General features: G+C 38.5%; 1 protein-coding gene across 1 annotated transcript; it reads right to left on the bottom strand.

Moving 5' to 3' along the window:
- Positions 1–976: 976 nt before the first annotated feature.
- On the bottom strand, positions 977–19,890 carry LOC307135145 (uncharacterized protein). Its single transcript, XM_079831349.1, has 5 exons — positions 19,650–19,890; positions 19,371–19,544; positions 15,120–15,293; positions 14,990–15,036; positions 977–2,083 (listed from the first exon to the last, which is right to left on the bottom strand). Exons 1-5 carry the CDS (start codon positions 19,847–19,849, stop codon positions 1,515–1,517), a joined length of 1,164 nt encoding a protein of 387 aa, XP_079687475.1. The 5' UTR covers positions 19,850–19,890; the 3' UTR covers positions 977–1,514.
- Positions 19,891–21,356: the final 1,466 nt, after the last annotated feature.

Raw genomic sequence — 21,356 nt, 5'->3', positions numbered from 1 at the left:
TGTTGACCTCTGACCTCAGAAAACACAGTGGACCAACACCAGCGCATGACATGGCACCCCAAACCATCACTGACTGTGGAAACTTTACACTGGAGCTCCAGCAGTGTGGATTGTGTGTCTCTCCTCTCTTCCTCCAGACTCTGAGACCCTGATTGACTTCATCAGAGAACATAACTCTGGCCACTCAGCAGCTCCAGTCCTGTCTGTCTTTAGCCCAGGCGAGATGCTTCTGACGCTGTCTGTTGCTCAAGAGTGCGACAGCTGAAACCCATGTCTTGCATACGTCTGGTTCTTGAAGCACTGACTCCAGCTGCAGTCCACTCTTTGTGAATCTCCCCCACATTTTTGAATGGGTTTTGTTTCACAATCCTCTCCAGGGTGCGGTTATCCCTATTGCTTGTACACTTTTTTCTAGCACATCTTTTCATTCCCTTCGCCTCTCTATTAATGTGCTTGGACACAGAGCTCTGTGAACAGTCAGCCTCTTTTGCAATGACCTTCTGTCTCTTGCCCTCCTTGTGCAAGGGGTCAAAGGTCGTCTTTTGGACAGCTGTCAGGTCAGCTTCTTCCCCATGATTGTGTCGCCTACCGAACTAGACTGAGAGACCATTTAAAGGCCTTTGCAGGTGTTTTGAGTTCATCAGCTGATTAGAGTGTGTCTTCAATATTCAACCTTTTCACAATATTCTAATTTTCTGAGATACTGAATTTGGGATTTTCCTTAGTTGTCAGTTATAATCATCAACATTAAAAGAAATAAACATTTGAAATATATCAGTCTGTGTGTAATGAATGAATAAAATATACACGTTTCACTTTTTGAATGGAATTAGTGAAATAAATAAACTTTTTGATGATATTCTAATTATATGACCAGCACTTTATAATATAATCCAAACAATAAACCTTAAAGCTAAAGGCCTGTTTTGGTTTCATGGGTGATATCAGAGTACAAACCTTTCTGGCTTCGTTTTTGTGTAGTGATAATTAACGTTCATGTCAAAGACATCTCACAGTCCCAGTAAACCCATCTGTCTTTGCAGTGCAGTGTGTAGTCATGTTTAGTTGTATATGCTAATGAACTGTGATGTCATTGTGACATCACATAGTCCTTGTAAACCCTTTGTCCTCATAATCCTGGTTTTTGTCTTCTAGGACACACGTCCTTGTAAGTCACCAAAAAATCAGGGTGCCTTGTATCATGTTTTATAAAGTTTAAATAAATAATAAAGTTTGTGTTTTGAACCCAGGATTTTTTTAAAGCATTTCCATTTTTATTTGAAAGCTCTAGCATTAAAGGAAGTCATAGTCCCCCTAAACCACCTTTTTTTCTGGTTTGTAGAAATTGTCCTTATAAGTCATGCTAACCTGTATGTGTGTGTGTGTGTGTGTGTGTGTGTGTGTGTGTGTGTGATGAATCTAGATTCATAACTGCAACATAATGGAGGCAAAAAAATAAAACTGTAATTAAGAGAGATTTGAGTCTGTGTGCATGTGGACGTTAGAAAGAGGATTTACAAGTCCGTGTGTGTGTGTGTGTGTGTGTGTGTGTGTTTAATCTGACACAGAGACACTGAAGAATCTTCATAAACCCTAAATCCAGCACAGAGGGGTTCAGTGAATGTGGTGTAGAATGTGTGTAAGTGTGTGAGTGTGTGTGTGTCAGAGACGCTGTAGAAGGACAGAGTGCCGGCCGACACGTCCACACACACTCCTGCTCTCTGAGAGGATGAACTGATGTCAGGGATATCAGTGCTGTTATTATTGTGACGGACAGAGAATCTGTTATTATAGCAGTTCAGACTCCAGGATTTGTCATTGGATCCAAACACACAGTCTTTACTCCATCCTTTCCTGCTGATTCCTTTATATGCCACTGATATTTCAGCACCTCTGCTCCACTCAGCCTCCCAGTAACAGCGTCCAGTCAGACTCTCTCCACACACAACCTGAGGAACATCAAATCTCTCTGGATGATCAGGATACGGCTGATCCTCTCTCACACACTTCACCTTCCTGTTCCCCTCAGACAGAACGAGACGAGTGTGTGCTGTGTTTGGATCCAGTGTGAGATCACAGGCCCCTGAACACAAGAAGAGAGAAACATCTAGAACAACAGACACTAGACGAGTGTGTGTGTGTGTGTGTGTGTGTGTGTGTGTGTGTGTTTGAATCCAGTGTGAGATCACAGGCGTCTGAACACAAGAAGAGAGAAACATCTAGAACAACAGCCACTAGACGAGTGTGTGTGTGTGTGTGTGTGTGTGTGTGTGTGTGTGTGTGTGTGTGTGTGTGTGTGTGTGTGTGTGAGTGTGTGTGTGTGTGTGTGTGTGTGTGTGTGTGTGTCAGAGAGATGAACTCATGTGCAGTGAAAGAAGTCGTCACTGAATGTATTTTGTGTCAATGATAAATGATCCTCAGTTTATCCTCATAGACTGATGTGATCACTGAAGAGTTCAGATAAAGTGACCTGAGGATTGAGAAATGAGTCCTAGAGATTGAAAAACTCTAATATTTGATGTTTTCATGTCATCATAAAACGTTCTTATAACATTTTTATGATGAATAAATCACTAAAGTTCTGCAATATATTAAAATAATATTCCCACAATAACAATTCCTGACCGTTTACATGATGTCATGTGTGTTCATGTTGTGGAAATATTAAAATCTTTCTCAAAACTTAGAAAGTGAATAATATATTAAAGGCTTAGGGTTCGGTTTATTAACGCTATTAAAAGAACATTATACATAAAAACATAAACAGAGTAAATATAAAAACATCATTATAAAAACACTTTTTGCATTTTATATTTTATTTATTTAATATTTCTTTTAATATTAACATGGATCTAAAATGGATGTATATTTCTATGTCTGGAATATTTCAAATGCGGTTTATTCAGAACTACACATTTAAAAGCCATGTTTGTGTGTAATCGGGCAGATCTTTGACTATTACCAAGTCTTAATGTGTGTTTTATGTTTATATTATTATAGCAGGGCTGGCGACTCTCATTGGCCCTCATTTATCAATCTTGTGTAGAAACGGGCGTATATGTTGGCGTAAGATTATGCTTACACTCCTCTCACCGCCTGATTTATGAAGCTGTGCGCATCTCTGAAATCCAGGCGTACGCAAAACCTGCCCTTGATAAATGCAGCGGCTGAAAACGATCGTCATTAGAATAACACGCCCCTATATATTCAAGTCTCCGCCTCCCCCACGCCCTCATTTTACGCCATGGACACACGAAAGACGGCAAAGAAGCGAAACTTCTCTGACGTGGAGATCGAGACCATCACCAGGGAAGTGGAAAAAAACAAAATTGTTTTATTTGGGAGTTTAAAGAGTGGGATTAAAGGCGTCCACAAAAAGGTGTACGGTGGAAATCCAGTTTAAAGCTGTTTGGATGAGAAATTACCTCACAATTCATTATTTTACAGCACGTGTTTTGAAATAATTAGCATTTAATTTTGTATCACGTCACATGTATTGGGTGTACAATAGTGATGATGATGTGATGTGGAGTACCATTCATTCACATTAATAAGTGCATGACAATTTGTAAGATTCTTATTATTATGATTTGTATTATTAATGACGCTTATTGTTATTTAGAAGAAGAATGTCGTTATTATTATTATTTATTTTATTATTATTTAAAAGAAGAAGAATGTCATTTTTATTATTTTGTCAGTCTGAATTATGTTCAGTCCCAGTCCGTGCGCAGCTGCCGGGTCTAACCAACGTCAGGTAAAGCGCACAGGCTCAACTGGAGGAATACATATGCCTACAAATCAAATGCTTTGGTAAAGTCACACAAATTAAACATTGAAGTCCATGTTGCAGAAAAATAAACACTGAAGTTTATAATTACTATATCCCTATTCGCACGGGATTAGTAGCCTATTGTGGGGACCTCTGGTGATTTGTAATAATTGCAGAGAATGTCTGTGATCTTAATCCCGTGCGAATCGGCCATGTCTGTAATATGTAATGTAAATATTCCCCCGCAAATGACCTTCCATATTTCGCCAAACACCGAGGTCCTGTGATAATATACAGGGAGTGCAGAATTATTAGGCACGTTGATTTTCTGATCATATTTTTTTTCCAGGCACATTTGACCAATTCCAAAACCACAGTAATCCTAATAACTACTATTGATTTAGTATTTAATAATGTATAAGTGATATATAATTGTTCATGAAGGCTGGAAATGAAAATCACCTTATATTCAGGTGTGCAGAATTATTAGGCATGTTTTCTTTTACAGATAAATTGAGCCAAAAAAGAGATTTAACTCAGACTGAAAAGTCAAAAAGTATTAAATGCCCATGAGAAGGATGCAATACTAATGCAATACTAGACATTGCAGTTAAGGCATGACCATTGGACAGTGAAATGCTCATTGGGTCAGCAGGATCTGACAAAAACAGGTGGTGAAGAAAAGACACCTCTTAACTGCAAAAGAATTAAGAATTAAGGTGAAGAATTAAGGGTGAAACCATCAGGAACCCTTTAGTCTCCAGCGCCACCATTTTCCAGAGCTGAACCTACCTGGAGTCTCCAGAAGTGAAGGTGTCAGGATCTCAGAGACTTCAGTTAGGTAAAGAATCCTAAAAAATGACCCCCACTAGATAAGAATCATAAGCTGAAGTGTTGTAAAATACATGAAGAAGGTTTTTTTATTTTTATTTTAACTCAAAACGTGCGTACACCACATCCTGAGCTGGCGTAGGATTTGAGCGTGCCGTACGCCAACGGCCATATTGATAAATCTCAAAGTCACTGTGGTTTTGGGTGTACGCTGGAAATTTGGTGTACGCACTTTTGATAAATGAGGGCCATTCAGTGTGAGACTCACACACTCGGCTTCAGTTGGGGACACTAAATGCTCCACTAAATGACTGATCTGCCCATTGTCACTGTATGATCATTGAAATGAGCTGATGACATCACCGTTTTCTCCGGAGCGGCTGTACGGCCGAATCAAATTCTGTTGCATTATTTTCCTGTTTAACACTGTGAAGCTGCTCTGAAACAATCTGCATTGTAAAAAGCGCTATATAAATAAAGTTGACTTGACACACTCGGTCTTTGTCAGTCATGTGTGTTTATTATGTGTGACGTCTCCAGTCAAAGACGGAAAAAACACATCTCAGAGCAAAGAGGACACTGACCACACGCCGACACACAACTCAGAGCAGCTCACTCTCAATATGACAAAACAAAGCCTCAAATTCTGTCCGTTTTATTCTGAAATTCACTCAATAAATGTGTTTTCCTCTGTTTAATGTGGCGTGACAGATCGCTGTAGCGCCTCAGTTCAAGCGGCATCTCTTCCTCTTCACTACGAGTTACAGCAGCAAATAAACATGAATGAACATCAGAAGATACAGAACCACTGACTGACATCAATCCTGTGTCATGTGATCATCCATCAGTATTTCAACCGCAGAAAGACGTCAAGCTTGAGAACAATATGTCACGCAACATTACATTTACCTCCGGAAAGCCATTCAATGACAATAAACTCCACAGTTAACTAGAAAAATAACTCTAGAGAGTTCACTATATTATATATTCATTATATCTCTACTCTTATTAAAGAGTTATGACTATAGTTATTATTATAAAACTGGAGGCTTCTCTATAGTTTAGAGCATTAGTTGAGATATTCAAATATTAACACACTTTATAACAATATTCATTAGTTATAAACATTCAAACGAGTCCTCAAAACATTTTAAAGCCACGATGTACAGAACATCACACAAAGATATAGAAGAAAATGTAGAAAAACATTTTGGATAAATAAACCTAAAAAAATAAAAAAATGAATAACTGCCAAACTGCAGATCTGCAAATTAAATCGGCCTGTGCTAGCACACTCTCAGTAGCGCAACACTGATGCTCCGGAAAACAATAAAATATTAATTTACAGAATTAAATTAGAACAGAATATACCTTTCTAATAAATACAAATTAAAACCGAAATAAGTCGTATGTGTATAAACCGGTGTGTGTAATCAGATTAGCCGCTTTCACACAGCAATCCCGGGAAATTAGCAACGGCGTTCTGACTTTTTACCGGTAAGAGACCGTTCACACATCAGCACCAAAATACGGTAAATTCTTTAAACGCTGCGCCGCTCTTCATTCGCCCGCATGAGAAGAAGTGCTTTAGTTTCACTATTTGTTCAATTTGACAACATATGACGTCTTGTGAAAGGCATAAGGAATGATCAAACAGAACGCGTGTTTGCTCTTAAAAACACAAGACGGGTATAATAGTATCAAACTGCAGAGCCGCAGCGCTGATGAATGGAGAAGAAGGCTGGGTCTCGAGTGTTGAAGCTGCGAGACGTGGCTCAACGGTCAAAGATGATCATTTACCAGTAAAGACTGTGTGTGAAAGGGGCTATTGAGCACCACATACAGCCAAAAGGGCATGATCCTCGTTTCATAACACCTCTGCGGAGATTCAACTGGGAGATTGGTAGTGGCATCAGGCTCTTCCTATCAAATCTTCAACTATTCGGGGTCACCCCTACATGTAATATGTTGATTAATCTCATATTTGATGCGTCGGGTTGGGTTTACTCAGTTTCCCAGTGTTCATTCTTCAGCTTCAGCTCAAACGCAATGCCACACATTATGATTGGGTTATTAGAAACAATCTCATTCCTCTTAGATGTAGATTGATGATGCATTATTGATAACTAGCAGTGGAAATAAAACTGCCCATCACTAGTAGCTCTGTCAGAACTTTATATTAATGAATGAATCCTAATGACTTCTTCAAAAGAGAAGATGCTCTCTTCATGATCCACACATAAGAACTCACAGGAGTTCATGAATCTTCCCTGAGAGGCAAGTGATGTTTATACACCACGGTCTGATGTGAGACATATTCATAAATCACCATCACCAGTTAAAGGAAATATTCTGTGTGAGCCTTTACTCCAAAAAGAAGTTTGAATACTCCATTGAGCCTTGGTTTATTCAGAATAATTGTGATATTTTCTTGTTGTCTTGTGGCTTATATGAGTCGAGTTCAGTCTGAAGTAGTCAAACTAAAGATATCTCATGCTCATCTTCTAATAACAGTGAAGTGATAACTTGAGGCAGTGTGTTCACTTTACAGGTGGAGCATTCGCCCTCTCTGCTCCTCTCTGAGGGAATGAGCTGAGACCATCAGCTGAACACACATCTCTCTCACAAGCACTTAAAGGGTGAGTTCACACACACACTACAGCTCTGACATCATTCACTCGCCCTCATGTTGTTTCAAACCCGTAAGACCTTCGTTCATCTTCAGAACACAAATTAAGATCTTCTTGATGAAATCTGAGAGCTCTCTGTCCCTCAATTGACAGCGACACAACTTGTTTAGGTTGCAGATTTAGTTGCACAAGCGCCTCGTGAAGGAACACAGTCTGAACGATCTTTGACTATTACCAAGTCTTAATGTGTTTTATGTTTATATTGTTATAGCAGGGCTGTCAACTCTCATTCAGTGTGAGACTCACACTCGACCCTTAACTGAAATGCATAGAGTGATTTAAATATGGTAAACAGAAGCTCAAACATGCTCACATGACACAGCAGAGCAAACCTCATTGGTTCTTGCTCATCATGCAGGCACAGTGAGTTTCTGTTTACCATATTCTTGGTTGGTCCTTGGACTGTCAATGGAGGCACAGAAATATAATTAATAATATTTAATTAAAAATATATTCATTTATGTTTTAAAGATGAACAAAAGTCTTATGGGTTTGCAATGACATGATGAGTAAATGAGGACAGAATTGTATTTTGTGTGTGAACTATCCCACAACATTAATAAACACACACAGAATATTCCTTTGGGTTTCACCTCTGCTCTCGATTCCTAGCCTAGCTTTCTAATAAACCTGCCATTGTACACTATGAATATTGTTGAGTGTGTGACCGATTGCTTTTGGTGCTCCGTTTTTAACTCGCTTTAAATAAATGCAAAATGTAGATGTTATTATTAAACTGTAAAATGAAATAAATTCCTCTTAGTTATTTATATTGTTTTTGTGGTTATTGTGGTTATTGTATAGTGCTATTCATCTGTTTCAGTCACATGATCTTCTGCCCATCCACCATATTTATGACTAAGGTCCCGATCAGACAGAACGTGTTCTTCAGGTTTGAAAGCGCGAGGCGCACCGCACTGCCTTTTTGGTTAACTTTTATAATTTAGAAAAGAGCAGTGCGCTGTGGTTTCTTTATGTTGCTAGGTAACCACCGAATCAGCTGTCCTGTCAGTCTAATCGAGGATTATAACACGAGCGTTCTAGAATCTGGTTTTGCACTGTGGTAGTTGCGGTTTGTTAAGTCATACAGCTCCGGGTAACCCACGATAGCCACCACAAGTTTCTCCTCAATCATTGCCGTCTCCGGACGTTCAAAAGCAACTGTAAACTTCCATCACCACAACCGAAGACCCGCCTCTCCATTCATGCGATTGGACAATGGCAACCCAAGAATTAAATAATGTTTTTATTTCTATAAAAAGCAAAACTAAACTTCACCCTCACACTCTGTCATGACAATATTGCACAAGATCTCTTCACATTATTTAATTTTTGTCATGTGATTCCCATGCCCTCATGTGATCTTGTCATGTTCTGTCATTGGTTCATTGTCTGATCATTGTTCACAGGTGTCCCTTGTCTTGTCACTAGTCTCTGTGCATTTAACCCCTAGGAGTATGAGCTGTTTTGGGGCCCTTTAGAAGTTGACATACTCTGACATTTGTGTTTTTTTTCAGTTGCTTATAAACATATTAATGGCAGAAGTGTAAATACACTGTATTCAGCACAAACTGGGCTACCATAATATCGGAGCAACATGTATGTACATGCTTGTATTTTTGAGAGAAAAATGTTTATGCATGATTTTTGAAAAAACGAAGATTTTTTTTTTTTTTTTAATTAAGGCCTCAAAACACACAATAGATATGTGTTCACAAGACTTTTGACTCCAGGGTGTATTTGCATTGAGTTTTTGCTTCAAACTGATGTGAGAATCACAAGACAAAAATTACTAAGAAAATTTTTTCTACATTTTTTGTGCCATTTTATTTTTTGTTTTTGAAAGTAGTCTCATGGTAAAAAATTAAATAATAAATAATTAAAATGAAGATACAATTTATACAAAATGAAATTCACTTTAAAGAAAGCAAATCACTATCTACAAAAAAAAATCCCTTTCTACAAAATAAAACTCAATATTAACTCGATAAAACAAACATTGATATTAAATTTAAAAAATAACAGGCTATAATATTTAAATATCAATGTGTAGAAAAATACGTTTGACTGGTACTATATTTATAGCATCTGAGCAGATATTTGTGAATAAAAGCTTTATTGCTGTGACACTAGGCTCTTTTACAATAAACACATTATAATCTGTCCAAAACAGGCCAAATAAATCTTGTCTAAACAGTCTTGCATGTATGACATGCAGCAGGATTCATATTTAAACGGTCTTTGTGCGTTTAATATTCACAGATGCTAACAGAATAAACTTAACAGAATAAAGCCTACCTTACAATCAGCCCTTGCTTTAAGAAATGAACAGCTTTTCATTAGGTTTCTTCATGAGCTTTTCTTCGCAACGCGTGTCAAAACGATGTAACTGAAGTAGGCTATAGCAGTACTTGATGTGTTTATTTGAGTTGATGTGTGGGCGTCTCAGTATTTGAATCTCAATAAAGCGCGTGTTCCGTGGGCGTGGTTGCATTAGCGGATAATGAACTGGCTCGCGAAAGACTGACATCTATCACTTTTCAACCAGATTACATAAACACAGCATATTTGTTTTCGATTTGGTTTACATTGTTTAAAACCTGACATTTCAACGTTTCTTTAGACATATGTCTCATGTTTGTGAGACAAGTATTCACTAAGCTAGAGGTCCTTTTCTGAAGACTCATCTGAATGAATGTCTTTGAGAGAGAGGCTGCAGATCGCGCATCATGTTTGTTTTCTTTATTATGCAAAAAGCAAAACATTTTGTTTTTATTGTGACTGTACACAACAAATTTAAACTTAACAGATTATAATGATGTATAACACTTGCCTGAATGATAAAAACGACGAGTTATTTGAGTCTCTTTGGCACTGATAAGAAAAAAAGAGCTGATCGCACCGGCGCGACCTTCGACTCGAGATGGTTAAGCCCTCATGTTTGCCATGTGTCTTTATCTGATATTGATCGTGTAACCACTGATGGTGAGTTTCTGTTGTAAAGTCAAGTCAAGTCAAGTCTAGTCTAGTCTGTTTTTGTATTGCCAAGTCAAGTCTTCTTTTATGTTTTGAATTTTGATTTTGGAATAAACTGCACTTGGGTTCGTAAACTTGCCTCTCCAGTGGATTCATGTTACACCTATTCCCTAATTCACAGTATCCGATCCTTTATTAACAAGACACCAGTTTTAATTTCATTAAGGGAACAAAATGTTTAAAACCAAATACGTTACATTAGGCTGCAGCAGGGATGGAAATTAAATTTTTTGTCCACCGGCCACTGTGGCTGGTGGATTTCAAAATCTACCAGCCACTCAATGTTTTTACCAGCCATTTCTTGTTTTTAACCGACAATGTGTAACTGCATGTGAAAATTAATACTACAAGCTCTACAATACTTCAGCAGTTTATTTAATCTCAAGTCTCAATGAAATACTGGCATTTTCTCTTTCTCTCTTATACACACACAAACCATGAACTGATATTAATTTCATTAAATGAGTAGGGCAGATTAATGGATGTGGCATTTGGATGATTCGTGGTCTTTTATGGCTTCCAGTTTTAGGTTTTTAGTCCCAACAATGAAACTATTAGTTTTGGCGTCTTCTGAAGCGTGTTGACGACACACTAGGGTTGCCACCTTCAGTGTGGCAAAATAAGGGACACCCATTCACGACAATGTAACATTTTTATATTATTTTACATTTGATTATTTAATTTATTTCTAAAGCCTATTTGGTGCACTTTAAAGGGATAGTTCACCCAAACCTAAAACATTCTGTCATCATTTACTCTCCCTCATGATGTTCCAAACCTGTATGAGTTTCTTTGTTCTGCTGAACACAAAAGAAGATATTTTGCTGAAAGTTTGTACCCAGGCTGCTTTGGGGGCACCAATGACTTCCATAGTAGGAATGAATCTTCCAATGTGTTCAACATAACAAAGAAATGTGTACATGTTTGGAACAACTTGAGGGTGAGTAAATGATGACAGAATTTTCATTTTTGGGTGAACTGTCCCTTTAAGCAGTCATTCTGAACCACTAATCACTTTTTTGACAATTCTGAAATTCAAAATTGTTACATTTTGTATTAATTTACTTAAATTTTGACTGTTATTATGTAATTATTTGTCCAATTTTTATCTAAATATTATTTTAATAAAGGGCAAACTTTATATGTCAGGATTATTTATTATGTATGATTAAAATTATACATTAATAATAACATTAATTAGGCTATAATCTATTAATTAACCTGTCTAAAAATATATAATAATTCTGTCTGCCAAGCTCTGATAATGTATGGAATATTATATAAATATATTATCCATTTAAAAGAACAATAGACCTATACCTTGTAACAAGTACAATTCGGTGCTGCTCCTTTAAGGGGGAAGGCACTTATTTTACTCACTCGCTGAGTGGGCAGTCCTTAGATGGAGCACGAGCTGTGAGCTGCATGTATGCTTTATATATTTCTGTTGCTCTTTATCGTTTATTTTTCCATTCAATAACGCTGTTGTCAGTGAAGTGTTGCAAACGAACGTTACCCCATTAGTGCATGGGAATGGCGCTGATAATAAACCCCATGTGAAACGTCAGATAGCCTGCCTACGTGAGTTTTGCTTGCACTTGGCTGAAGCCATTCGGTCCAGCTATCACTCTCTGTGTCACTGCTGCTGCTTTAAGTCAGTCAGTCTGAGCAACTGAAATGCTTCTCATAAAGTGTGCAGTTCGCCTGAGGTTCATCACGAGTTACTGGACAGACCCATTGATACCTTTTTTTCTATTCAGCTCTATATCTGGAGATCCTCTTGCGTTCAAACGGTGGATGCGACGCGAGCTCGATATGTCTTTAAAAAACCGCGCACGTTTCCAGCGCAAGTTCTCGAGACTCCGCCGCTATGGCAATAAAGCCGCTTAACGCAACCACGCGCAAATTAATTTCTCTACTGCATATTGTGAATTTGATTTGTAACGGCACATTTCTTTTTGAAGGTGTGACTCCTCTAAAAGTGTCCGCCGTCCAGCTGAAACAGTCGGCTATGCTATTTTTATTTACCCGCCACGGTGGCCGGTAGGTGAAGCGAATCTACCCGCCACAACACAAAATCACCCGCATTTGGCTGGTGGCGGGTGCTAATTTCCATCCCTGGGCTGCAGGTAAGAAACTTTGTTTGAAATATGTTTCCTTATGGTTTGGCTTTCCTTAGGGTCTATGTAACCTGTTCTGAAATGGGTCTATTATAATTTATATATCGCGATATATATCATTATTGCAAGAGGCTGCAATGTATATCGCAAAATGGATTTTAGGCCATATCGCCCATCCCTAGTGCAATGTCTTACGTACGTGAGCTAGAACAGGCATGTTTATTGCTCTGTAGCGCGATCCGTTTAGCTCCACAAGTCGGATCACAAGTTGAGGTTTGAAGTTGATTTCTCAATTCATCACCCCTTTAAAACGCAAGGTGCCCAGGGCGCATAAAGAGCACAACATGCTCACAGCCAATAGAAAACTATTTAAAAAATGTGCAATTACATGATTCTTAATTGTGTGGAAGTATAACCTTAACTTTCTTTTAAAAGTCTTCTCATTCTTGCATGTTGTACTGATGGTACTGTAATATTTAAACAACATTCAATTAATAACAAGAAAACCAGACATTTTAACATTAAAGAAACATTTCAAATCAAAGTTCCCACAACGTTTTGAAAATGGGGTCATTTTGTTAGCTGGGCTCCATTGTGAGGACATTTGGTAGTAAAACCAGAGATCATTGTGGGGACCAGCCAGTGGTTCAAATGAGAAAAATTAATAAATTATGCTTATTTAAAATTGTAAAAAAAAATTAAAAATTGCGAAATATCGATTCTTAGATACATACAGATATAATAAAAAAAGATACAGTATCGACATTCTAGCCCTTAGTATCGATACTCCGCCCAGCCTTTAGGGGGCGCAGCGGCGCCCGCGATTTTCAAAAAAGTCATGGAAAATGTAGAAGATTTTAGAAGCGCCGTTGTCCCTAAAGGCAGATGTTTGGACACATTTTGGTTTTAAAGCAAAGGAAGGAAACCAAGGGATCGATAAAACAAATGCAATCTGCAAGCATTGCCAGGCTTCTATACGCTACACCGGTAAAACAACTAACCTGCCCGCCCACCTGCAAAGACACCATGCAGACAAGCTAGCTTCGCCGCAGCCCAAAAAAACATGGGACCCCACGCAAACTACTTTGGACAACACAACATCCAAGCTTCAGGTGCATTATATTTGCAAAGGTTTATGTCCCGACAGTGTTGTCGAGAACACAGGCTTTCGCTTTATGATCAACACTTTAGATCCCCGTTATGTGATCCCTACCCGCAGCTACATGACCGACAAAGCAGTACCGAGGATGTATGACAAAGTCAAAGACAATGTTAAGTCAGCCCTGAGTTCTGCCCCATGAGTGGCACTGACTTGTGATGGGTGGACATCGCGAGCCACGGAAGCTTTTGTTACAATCACTTGCCATTACGTTAACGAGGAGTGGGAACTGATGTCGCACGTTTTACAAACGCGAGCCATGCACAAGAGCCATACGGGGTCAAACATTGCAGAGTTACTGAAAGCGGCGCTGGAGGAGTGGGACCTCGTATCCAAAGACCCAGCTATTGTGACTGACAACGATGCAAATATGAGCGTCGCAGCGGAGCGGAAGTCTCTTGTCTCTTGCTGAGGGAAGTCCACTCAGTTGGTGGAAAGAGCACCAGAATGAATATCCACTAATGTCACGCCTTGCCAAAGTGTACCTGTGCATTCCAGGGACTAGTGTCTCCTCCGAGCGCGTTTTCTCTACGGCAGGCGATATTGTAACCGCACAGAGAAGTGTACTAAGCTCAAAGCATGTTGACCAACTTCTGTTTTTGAACAAAAATCTTAAGTCATAGGATAAAGCTAGCATTACCAAGAGTATCCTCAGGTTATTGTTTTTGTTACTGCAGTGATTTTTGTTCAACCTGCCTTTTTGAGGACAAACCTGGTTTATCCTTAAGATTTTAAAAATCCATCCTGTTATGAGGTAGATTAGATTTGTTGTTGTGCCAAATGTTAAAGCAAGATGTAGCATTTAAGTGATTTCATAGTGAAATATGTTATGGCAGTACATGGTGTCACAAAAAAAAAATTATAAGAAGATTTAATAAGAAGAATAATAAGAAGAAGATTTTGTGCTTGTGTGAGCTCAGACTGTACCCTTGGAAAGTTAAATGTTGATTTGTGGTAATTTCCAGATTAATACAATTTGTGTACAATTAATCAGAGCACTTAAAGTTGCAAATATTTAAGCAAAATGCACTTTGTTATAATGCACTTTTGTCTTCAATAAATTGAGTAAATGTGTTCAGCATTAACTAATTGGCTCTGGCCCATGTATTTTTATTGAATCGTATCACATTGTATCAAATCGTATCGAGACAGCTCTGTATCGAGGTACATATCGAATCGTGACCTGTGTATCGAGGTATGTATCGTATCGCCAGGTTCTCCAAGGTATACAGCCCTAGTGAAGGGTAGGTTTAGGGGTATGGGCTTAGGGGACAGAAAATATGTTACATCAGTATAATAACAATAGAAGTAAGTCCCCACGAAGATACAAAAATCCAACATGTGTGTGTTTGTGTGTGTGTGTGTTTGTTTGTAGACATACACTTTCGTGGTCCTGCTGTGATCCTTATCTCCCCTCCATGATCAACACTATAAACACACAAACACACATTAATGTAAATATACATCATGCACACATGCGTTCATTATGTCAGTATCAGTGTTTGACACACTTGAGTATCTGTAGTGAGCATTTCAGATCCTCCAGTTTGTCATAGAGTAGCTTGACTCCTGAATCTCCTGGGTGATTGTAGCTCAGATCCAGCTCTCTCAGGTGTGAGGGGTTTGAACTCAGAGCTGAAGACACAAAATCACAGCCGTCCTCTGTCACCATACAGCCAGACAACCTACATATGGATCAAAACAGCCTTGTCATCTATTTAGTTCTCTTTATACGTCTCACCAAAAACATTTTCATATTTGTCTTATTAACAAATTAAAACACACTGGATTTTCAAACATCAGCAATAATGCTACTCAATTAAATATATCAGTAGTAATTCAATAAACACACTGAAAAAAATAGATGTAATAATACATGCAGTCCTCCAGAAATTCACATTTACATTTCTGTGAATGATGAAGTTTCTGTCTTTAACTGTGATATTTCATTGGCTGAGGTTTTAAACGTGCTTTGATTAATTTACTGTGCGTCTGCGAATGTGTTTGGGAGTGCATGTGTACGTGAATTTTTGTGTGAGTGTATGTGTGTGAGTGTGGGTTAGAGGCATGGCCGGACCATTGGTCTGACTGCGAGCTTTGAGGACATAATCAAATTTATTATTGTTTCACATTAATAATGTGAAACAAGGACACACATATTGAATCATGTCTGCTCACATTTATTTGTGATCACATGGCTACAGTAAACAGCTCCATTAAGGCTTTTAGCCAAAAAGAGCTCACATTTATAAAGATAATGATTTTGAATTCTCACATGTTCACACCTCGTGTCTTTACAGAGAATGATACTTTTCTATAAATTTTCCACTAAGTTCTGTGATCTGAAGAGTTTTGAGCTCTCTTGAGGTCTCATTATATTGGGGCAGAAATGTCATCAAAATTATAAAAAATATCCATTCAATGAGTTCCTGTTTTTTTATATTTATAACATAAGCCTATGAATTGAGTTATCACACGATCAAGAATGCTGTTTTTCTGAACATCTTTTAGTTTGACACGTTAAAAATAGGTAACGCATCTGCATTTTCTGTCCTTAAAGCCACAACAAGACAAAGAGAATGTGCTTTCTGTGAATGTGCCGTCTGTGGCTTCGTTTACACTAGTGTGTTTTTGCTTTAAAATGCATAACTTTTGCTATTTGGGCTGCTCTTGTGTGAAAAAGGAACAATATAGAGCAACACGAAGAAAGTCAGAAAAAGGCCTGCATGAGGGAGAGGAAGACGAGTACCAGGACAAGGGAGAGGAGTGGGACAAGGGCAAGGGAGAGGAATGCCTGGACAAGGGCAAGGTAGATTTAGGGTAACTGATTAAATAAGAGCTACTATCATTGACCATGTCATAAACCACAGGCTATCATACAGAGAGGCTGGTGAACGAGTACAGCCAAAACTCAGCCAGGACACAGTGGCATCCATTATTCAGATTTTTCAAGAAACCAACAGGTAGGACATTGTATAAGGGCTTCTCCTACTGCAAAGTGTAAATAATTTTACCATGTATTACAGTGACTGTATGCCTCTGGTCCCTAACTGTATTTTGTCCATCTAAGAATTCAACAGCTCCCTCAGGGGGCAGAGGAAAGCTCCTAAATGAAGAACAGGCATTTTGCAAGCTACTCTGAGATGGGTCATTCATTTTTTGTATTGAATTTCTGCAGCAAAAGAAACAAAATGCATGCATTTACTAAACCCAACAAAACAAAAATGTGGAGTCTTCAAAAGACCTATCAATAAATCTATGATCAATAAAATATAATGTCTGTTGTATAAGGGCAGACCTGACACATAAAATAATGCAGTTTCTGTAATTCCATCTAGTGTTAGTGTTTTTATAACATTGTGCTGTGATTGACTAAATGTTCCTGAAGGGAACGTGTGTTAGGGTTTTGGTATGTATAGTGTGTTAGTGAATTATTGTATTTTGAAAATTAGTTTTGGCGTTTAGTTTACAATGTGTGATTTTGAGCATGAAATTAATCGTTTTGGCAATTGCGTGATGTAGGTGTGTTGGTGCATTAAGAGTTTAGGAAATGTGTTAAAAGTATTGAAAGAAATTGTCATTGCGATTGTAAAAAACTGTAAATGAGTTAAAGTCTTCAATGAACGTAAAGAGTTGTGAGAAAATGGGATATGTGTCAAATCCGCCACTAAATCTGTCTGTCATTAATATTAGTCAAAGAACAAAGGTAACAAAGAAATATGTAGCTTTAATAAGGATAAATCTTTATTTAATGTATAATTTATGCAGTGCAGTCTCTTTGATAACTTTATTCAATTTGTATATATTTATCTGTTAGACTGGTAGTAAGGGCACAGGTAAATATGACATTAATTATGGGTTAATGTGAAGATTGTTTTAAATTCACTTAACCCTCTGGGGTACTTCATTTATGGGTCACACTCAGGACTTTCAGGTAAAAAATGACCCGGAGGGCGGGATTAAGATAAAAAATGTTTTGAGTAAAATCAATGAAATATATTTTTGTTCAATAATATTTTCTCTTTTCTTTTTTGGTGTTTTGAGATAATTTTATGATTTATAATCGATATTTATGCAATAATTATGACCAATTTTTTCCCATTGAATATAATCAAAAATTTATATATACACTTTTTTTTTAAATTATTAAAGCTGTATTTCATTTTAGAGTCAAGCCTCGTCTAGGCCTCATGAAAGCAATTTTTTAAATGAGATTGGTGCCATCCGGTGGACACATTGAGCATTTTTATCACGCAATAGCACATTTTTATCACTATAGTGGATTTACAGCTCTCTGTAGAAAGGCTTGTGAATTCTAGTGATTTTCACACATATTTGCCCATTTTTTTCAGGTTGTTGATTTTAATATATAATAACAGATTCTCAAAGACTATTTTTGTCAAGTTGTTTGTTTGTTTTACGACCACTTTTCAAAACCTGTCCCCAATTTTTTTGGTAATTTTTGACACAAAGTACCCAAGAGGGTTAAATAAAAAGTTGTTACATTTTTTAAGCCTAATAAATGTTAAAATTGATAGCTTTCAATCACAGTGTAATGTTGAATGGCTATAATTTTTAAAAGTGAAACAAAAAGTCAATTTTCACCGAGACATCAGTTGCAGTATTAGTATCAGTGATAATGGCCTTCATTCATAAAAAGATGCCATTAAATATACTAAGTATTTAAATATACTGCCTTTATGTTGTTTCTACATTAATTCAGAGATTAATTGTGAAACTATTACATTATAAAATATATTAAAATCTTTACCCCAGTTTCACAGACGAGGCTTAATTTAGTCCCTGACTAAAATGCATGTTTGAGCTGTTTTAACTGAAAGCATATCTTAAAATATGTCAGTGCCATTGTTTTGTCTCAAGACGCACATCAGTAATGTTTTTATCTAAGGCACGTTTATAAAAGCTACTTGTCCTACATGCCCTAATTGAACTAATGCCTAATCCTGACTTAATCTAAACCCTGTCTGTGAAACCAGGCCTTAATGTTTTTAATTTTGATTAACCTCTGAAAAATGTGTGATTGATTAATCAGGTTTTTTTTTTATTGATTGCCAGCATTAATTTATATATTTAAAGTTTATAACTGAGTGGAATATGGAACTGAGTTTTGCAACAAATAACACAACCTTTAACACAGTGTTTTGATTTATTATTATTTATATAAATCATTTTATTAAATGATCTATACATGATATGCTCCATCTTCTTATTCTACTTGAATTTATTGATTAAATAAAAAAAAATTGTCATACAAGATGCACACTTCTAATAAGGTTAGAAACGCTGTAAAGGTATAAATGCCTCTGGAAATTTATTTAAGGGGTCAAATATTGTCACTTAATGGAAAAGATGATTTCTGTCACTGCTGCGATAGACCAATGCACAGAATATGAAGAACATGAACATCTTTGGGAGTCAGCTCTCCATGACAGTTCTAAACCAGACAAGATACCAGACCAAAAAACACACACTCAGTAAAATATCATACAATTATAGTTCATCAACAAAAACCCAGAAAATATTGAGGTATTATTTTTTTCAATATTGCACACCCCCAGTGTATGTGTGCTTAATAGGTGTGTGAATCTGCACTGGTCTCATGGCTCAATTCAATTATGATTATCATGTCAAAAAGAATGACTGAAAGAGAGCAGAAAACACACATCAACAGTCAGATCATCTACAAACACCAACATTATGACTGGCAGACTGTAAATTATATTTTATATGTTCTTAAATACCTCAGTATCTGCAGATGACAGTTTGGACTCTTCAACCCATCAGAGAGCAGCTTCACGCCTGAATCCTGCAGGTCATTGTTAGTCAGGTCCAGCTCTCTCAGGGCACAGTTTGCGGATTGAAGAGCTGATGACAAACTCTCACAGCAATGATCAGTGAGATTACAGTGAGTAAGACTGAAAGAGAGCAGAACACACACATCAACAGTCAGATCATCTACAAACACACACCAACATTATGACCGGCTGACTGTAAATTATATTTTATATGTTCTTAAATACCTCAGTATCTGCAGATGACAGTTTGAACTCTTCAGCCCATCAGAGAGCAGCTTCACACCTGAATCCTGCAGGTCATTGTTACTCAGGTCCAGCTCTCTCAGGGCACAGTTTGAGGATTGAAGAGCTGATGACAAACTCTCACAGCAATGATCAGTGAGATTACAGCCAGCAATACTATAAAAGATGAAATAATATAACATTAAAACAATAATGAAATAACAATGAGTGTAAAGGAAGTTGCCAGTTGTCTGTACTCAGGAACCTGGAAAAAAATATTTTAACATTCTAGCCTGGATGAAAGATGAATGATGAACAACTGAGCATGGAATTCAATCATTTTATCATTCATGTTCATTAAAGTTGCAGTAAGTGATTTTTGAGAAACACTGTTGAAAGTGGATCGGACAAAGCACCATAACACACTTGTAGCCAATCATCAGCAGGGGGCATGTCAACTCATGATGGTGGAGGAGAGACAGTGAGCCAATCAGCAGTAGGGGGCATGTCCACTCATGATGGGGGAGGAGAGACAGTGAGCCAATCAGCAGTAGGGGGCATGTCCACTCATGATGGTGGAGGAGAGAGAGTGAGCCAATCAGCAGTAGGGGGCATGTCCACTCATGATGGTGGAGGAGAGACAGTGAGCCAATCAGCAGTAGGGGGCATGTCCACTCATGATGGTGGAGGAGAGACAGTGAGCCAATCAGCAGTAGGGGGCATGTCCACTCATGATGGGGGAGGAGAGACAGTGAGCCAATCAGCAGTAGGGGGCATGTCCACTCATGATGGGGGAGGAGAGACAGTGAGCCAATCAGCAGTAGGGGGCATGTCCACTCATGATGGGGGAGGAGAGACAGTGAGCCAATCAGCAGTAGGGGGCATGTCCACTCATGATGGTGGAGGAGAGACAGTGAGCCAATCAGCAGTAGGGGGCATGTCCACTCATGATGGTGGAGGAAAGACAGTGAGCCAATCAGCAGTAGGGGGCATGTCCACTCATGATGGGGGAGGAGAGACAGTGAGCCAATCAGCAGTAGGGGGCATGTCCACTCATGATGGTGGAGGAGAGACAGTGAGCCAATCAGCAGTAGGGGGCATGTCCACTCATGATGGGGGAGGAGAGACAGTGAGCCAATCAGCAGTAGGGGGCATGTCCACTCATGATGGGGGAGGAGAGACAGTGAGCCAATCAGCAGTAGGGGGCATGTCCACTCATGATGGTGGAGGAAAGACAGTGAGCCAATCAGCAGTAGGGGGCATGTCCACTCATGATGGGGGAGGAGAGACAGTGAGCCAATCAGCAGTAGGGGGCATGTCCACTCATGATGGTGGAGGAGAGACAGTGAGCCAATCAGCAGTAGGGGGCATGTCCACTCATGATGGTGGAGGAGAGACAGTGAGCCAATCAGCAGTAGGGGGCATGTCCACTCATGATGGTGGAGGAAAGACAGTGAGCCAATCAGCAGTAGGGGGCATGTCCACTCATGATGGGGGAGGAGAGAGAGTGAGCCAATCAGCAGTAGGGGGCATGTCCACTCATGATGGGGGAGGAGAGACAGTGAGCCAATCAGCAGTAGGGGGCATGTCCACTCATGATGGGGGAGGAGAGAGAGTGAGCAAGAGGGAGAATCAAAGAAAGACTGTAGAAAGAGAGATGGATGAGAGACATTACAAAAGACAAAAGGTCAGAGGAATATCACCAGAAAA

The sequence above is a fragment of the Gobio gobio genome (genome assembly GCF_949357685.1).
Source record: "Gobio gobio genome assembly, chromosome: 12".
Lineage (NCBI taxonomy): Eukaryota > Metazoa > Chordata > Actinopteri > Cypriniformes > Gobionidae > Gobio > Gobio gobio.
This window is presented reverse-complemented; position numbering and strand designations above follow the sequence as displayed.

Coding starts and splice junctions, on each gene's coding strand:
- LOC307135145 (XM_079831349.1), bottom strand. CDS start 19,849: ATGTTATATTATTTCATCTTTTATAGTATTGCTGGCTGTAATCTCACT. Junction 15,294..19,370: donor TGTCATCTGCAGATACTGAG/GTATTTAAGAAC, acceptor ATCCATATGTAG/GTTGTCTGGCTGTATGGTGA. Junction 15,037..15,119: donor TGCTCACTACAGATACTCAA/GTGTGTCAAACA, acceptor GTGTGTTTATAG/TGTTGATCATGGAGGGGAGA.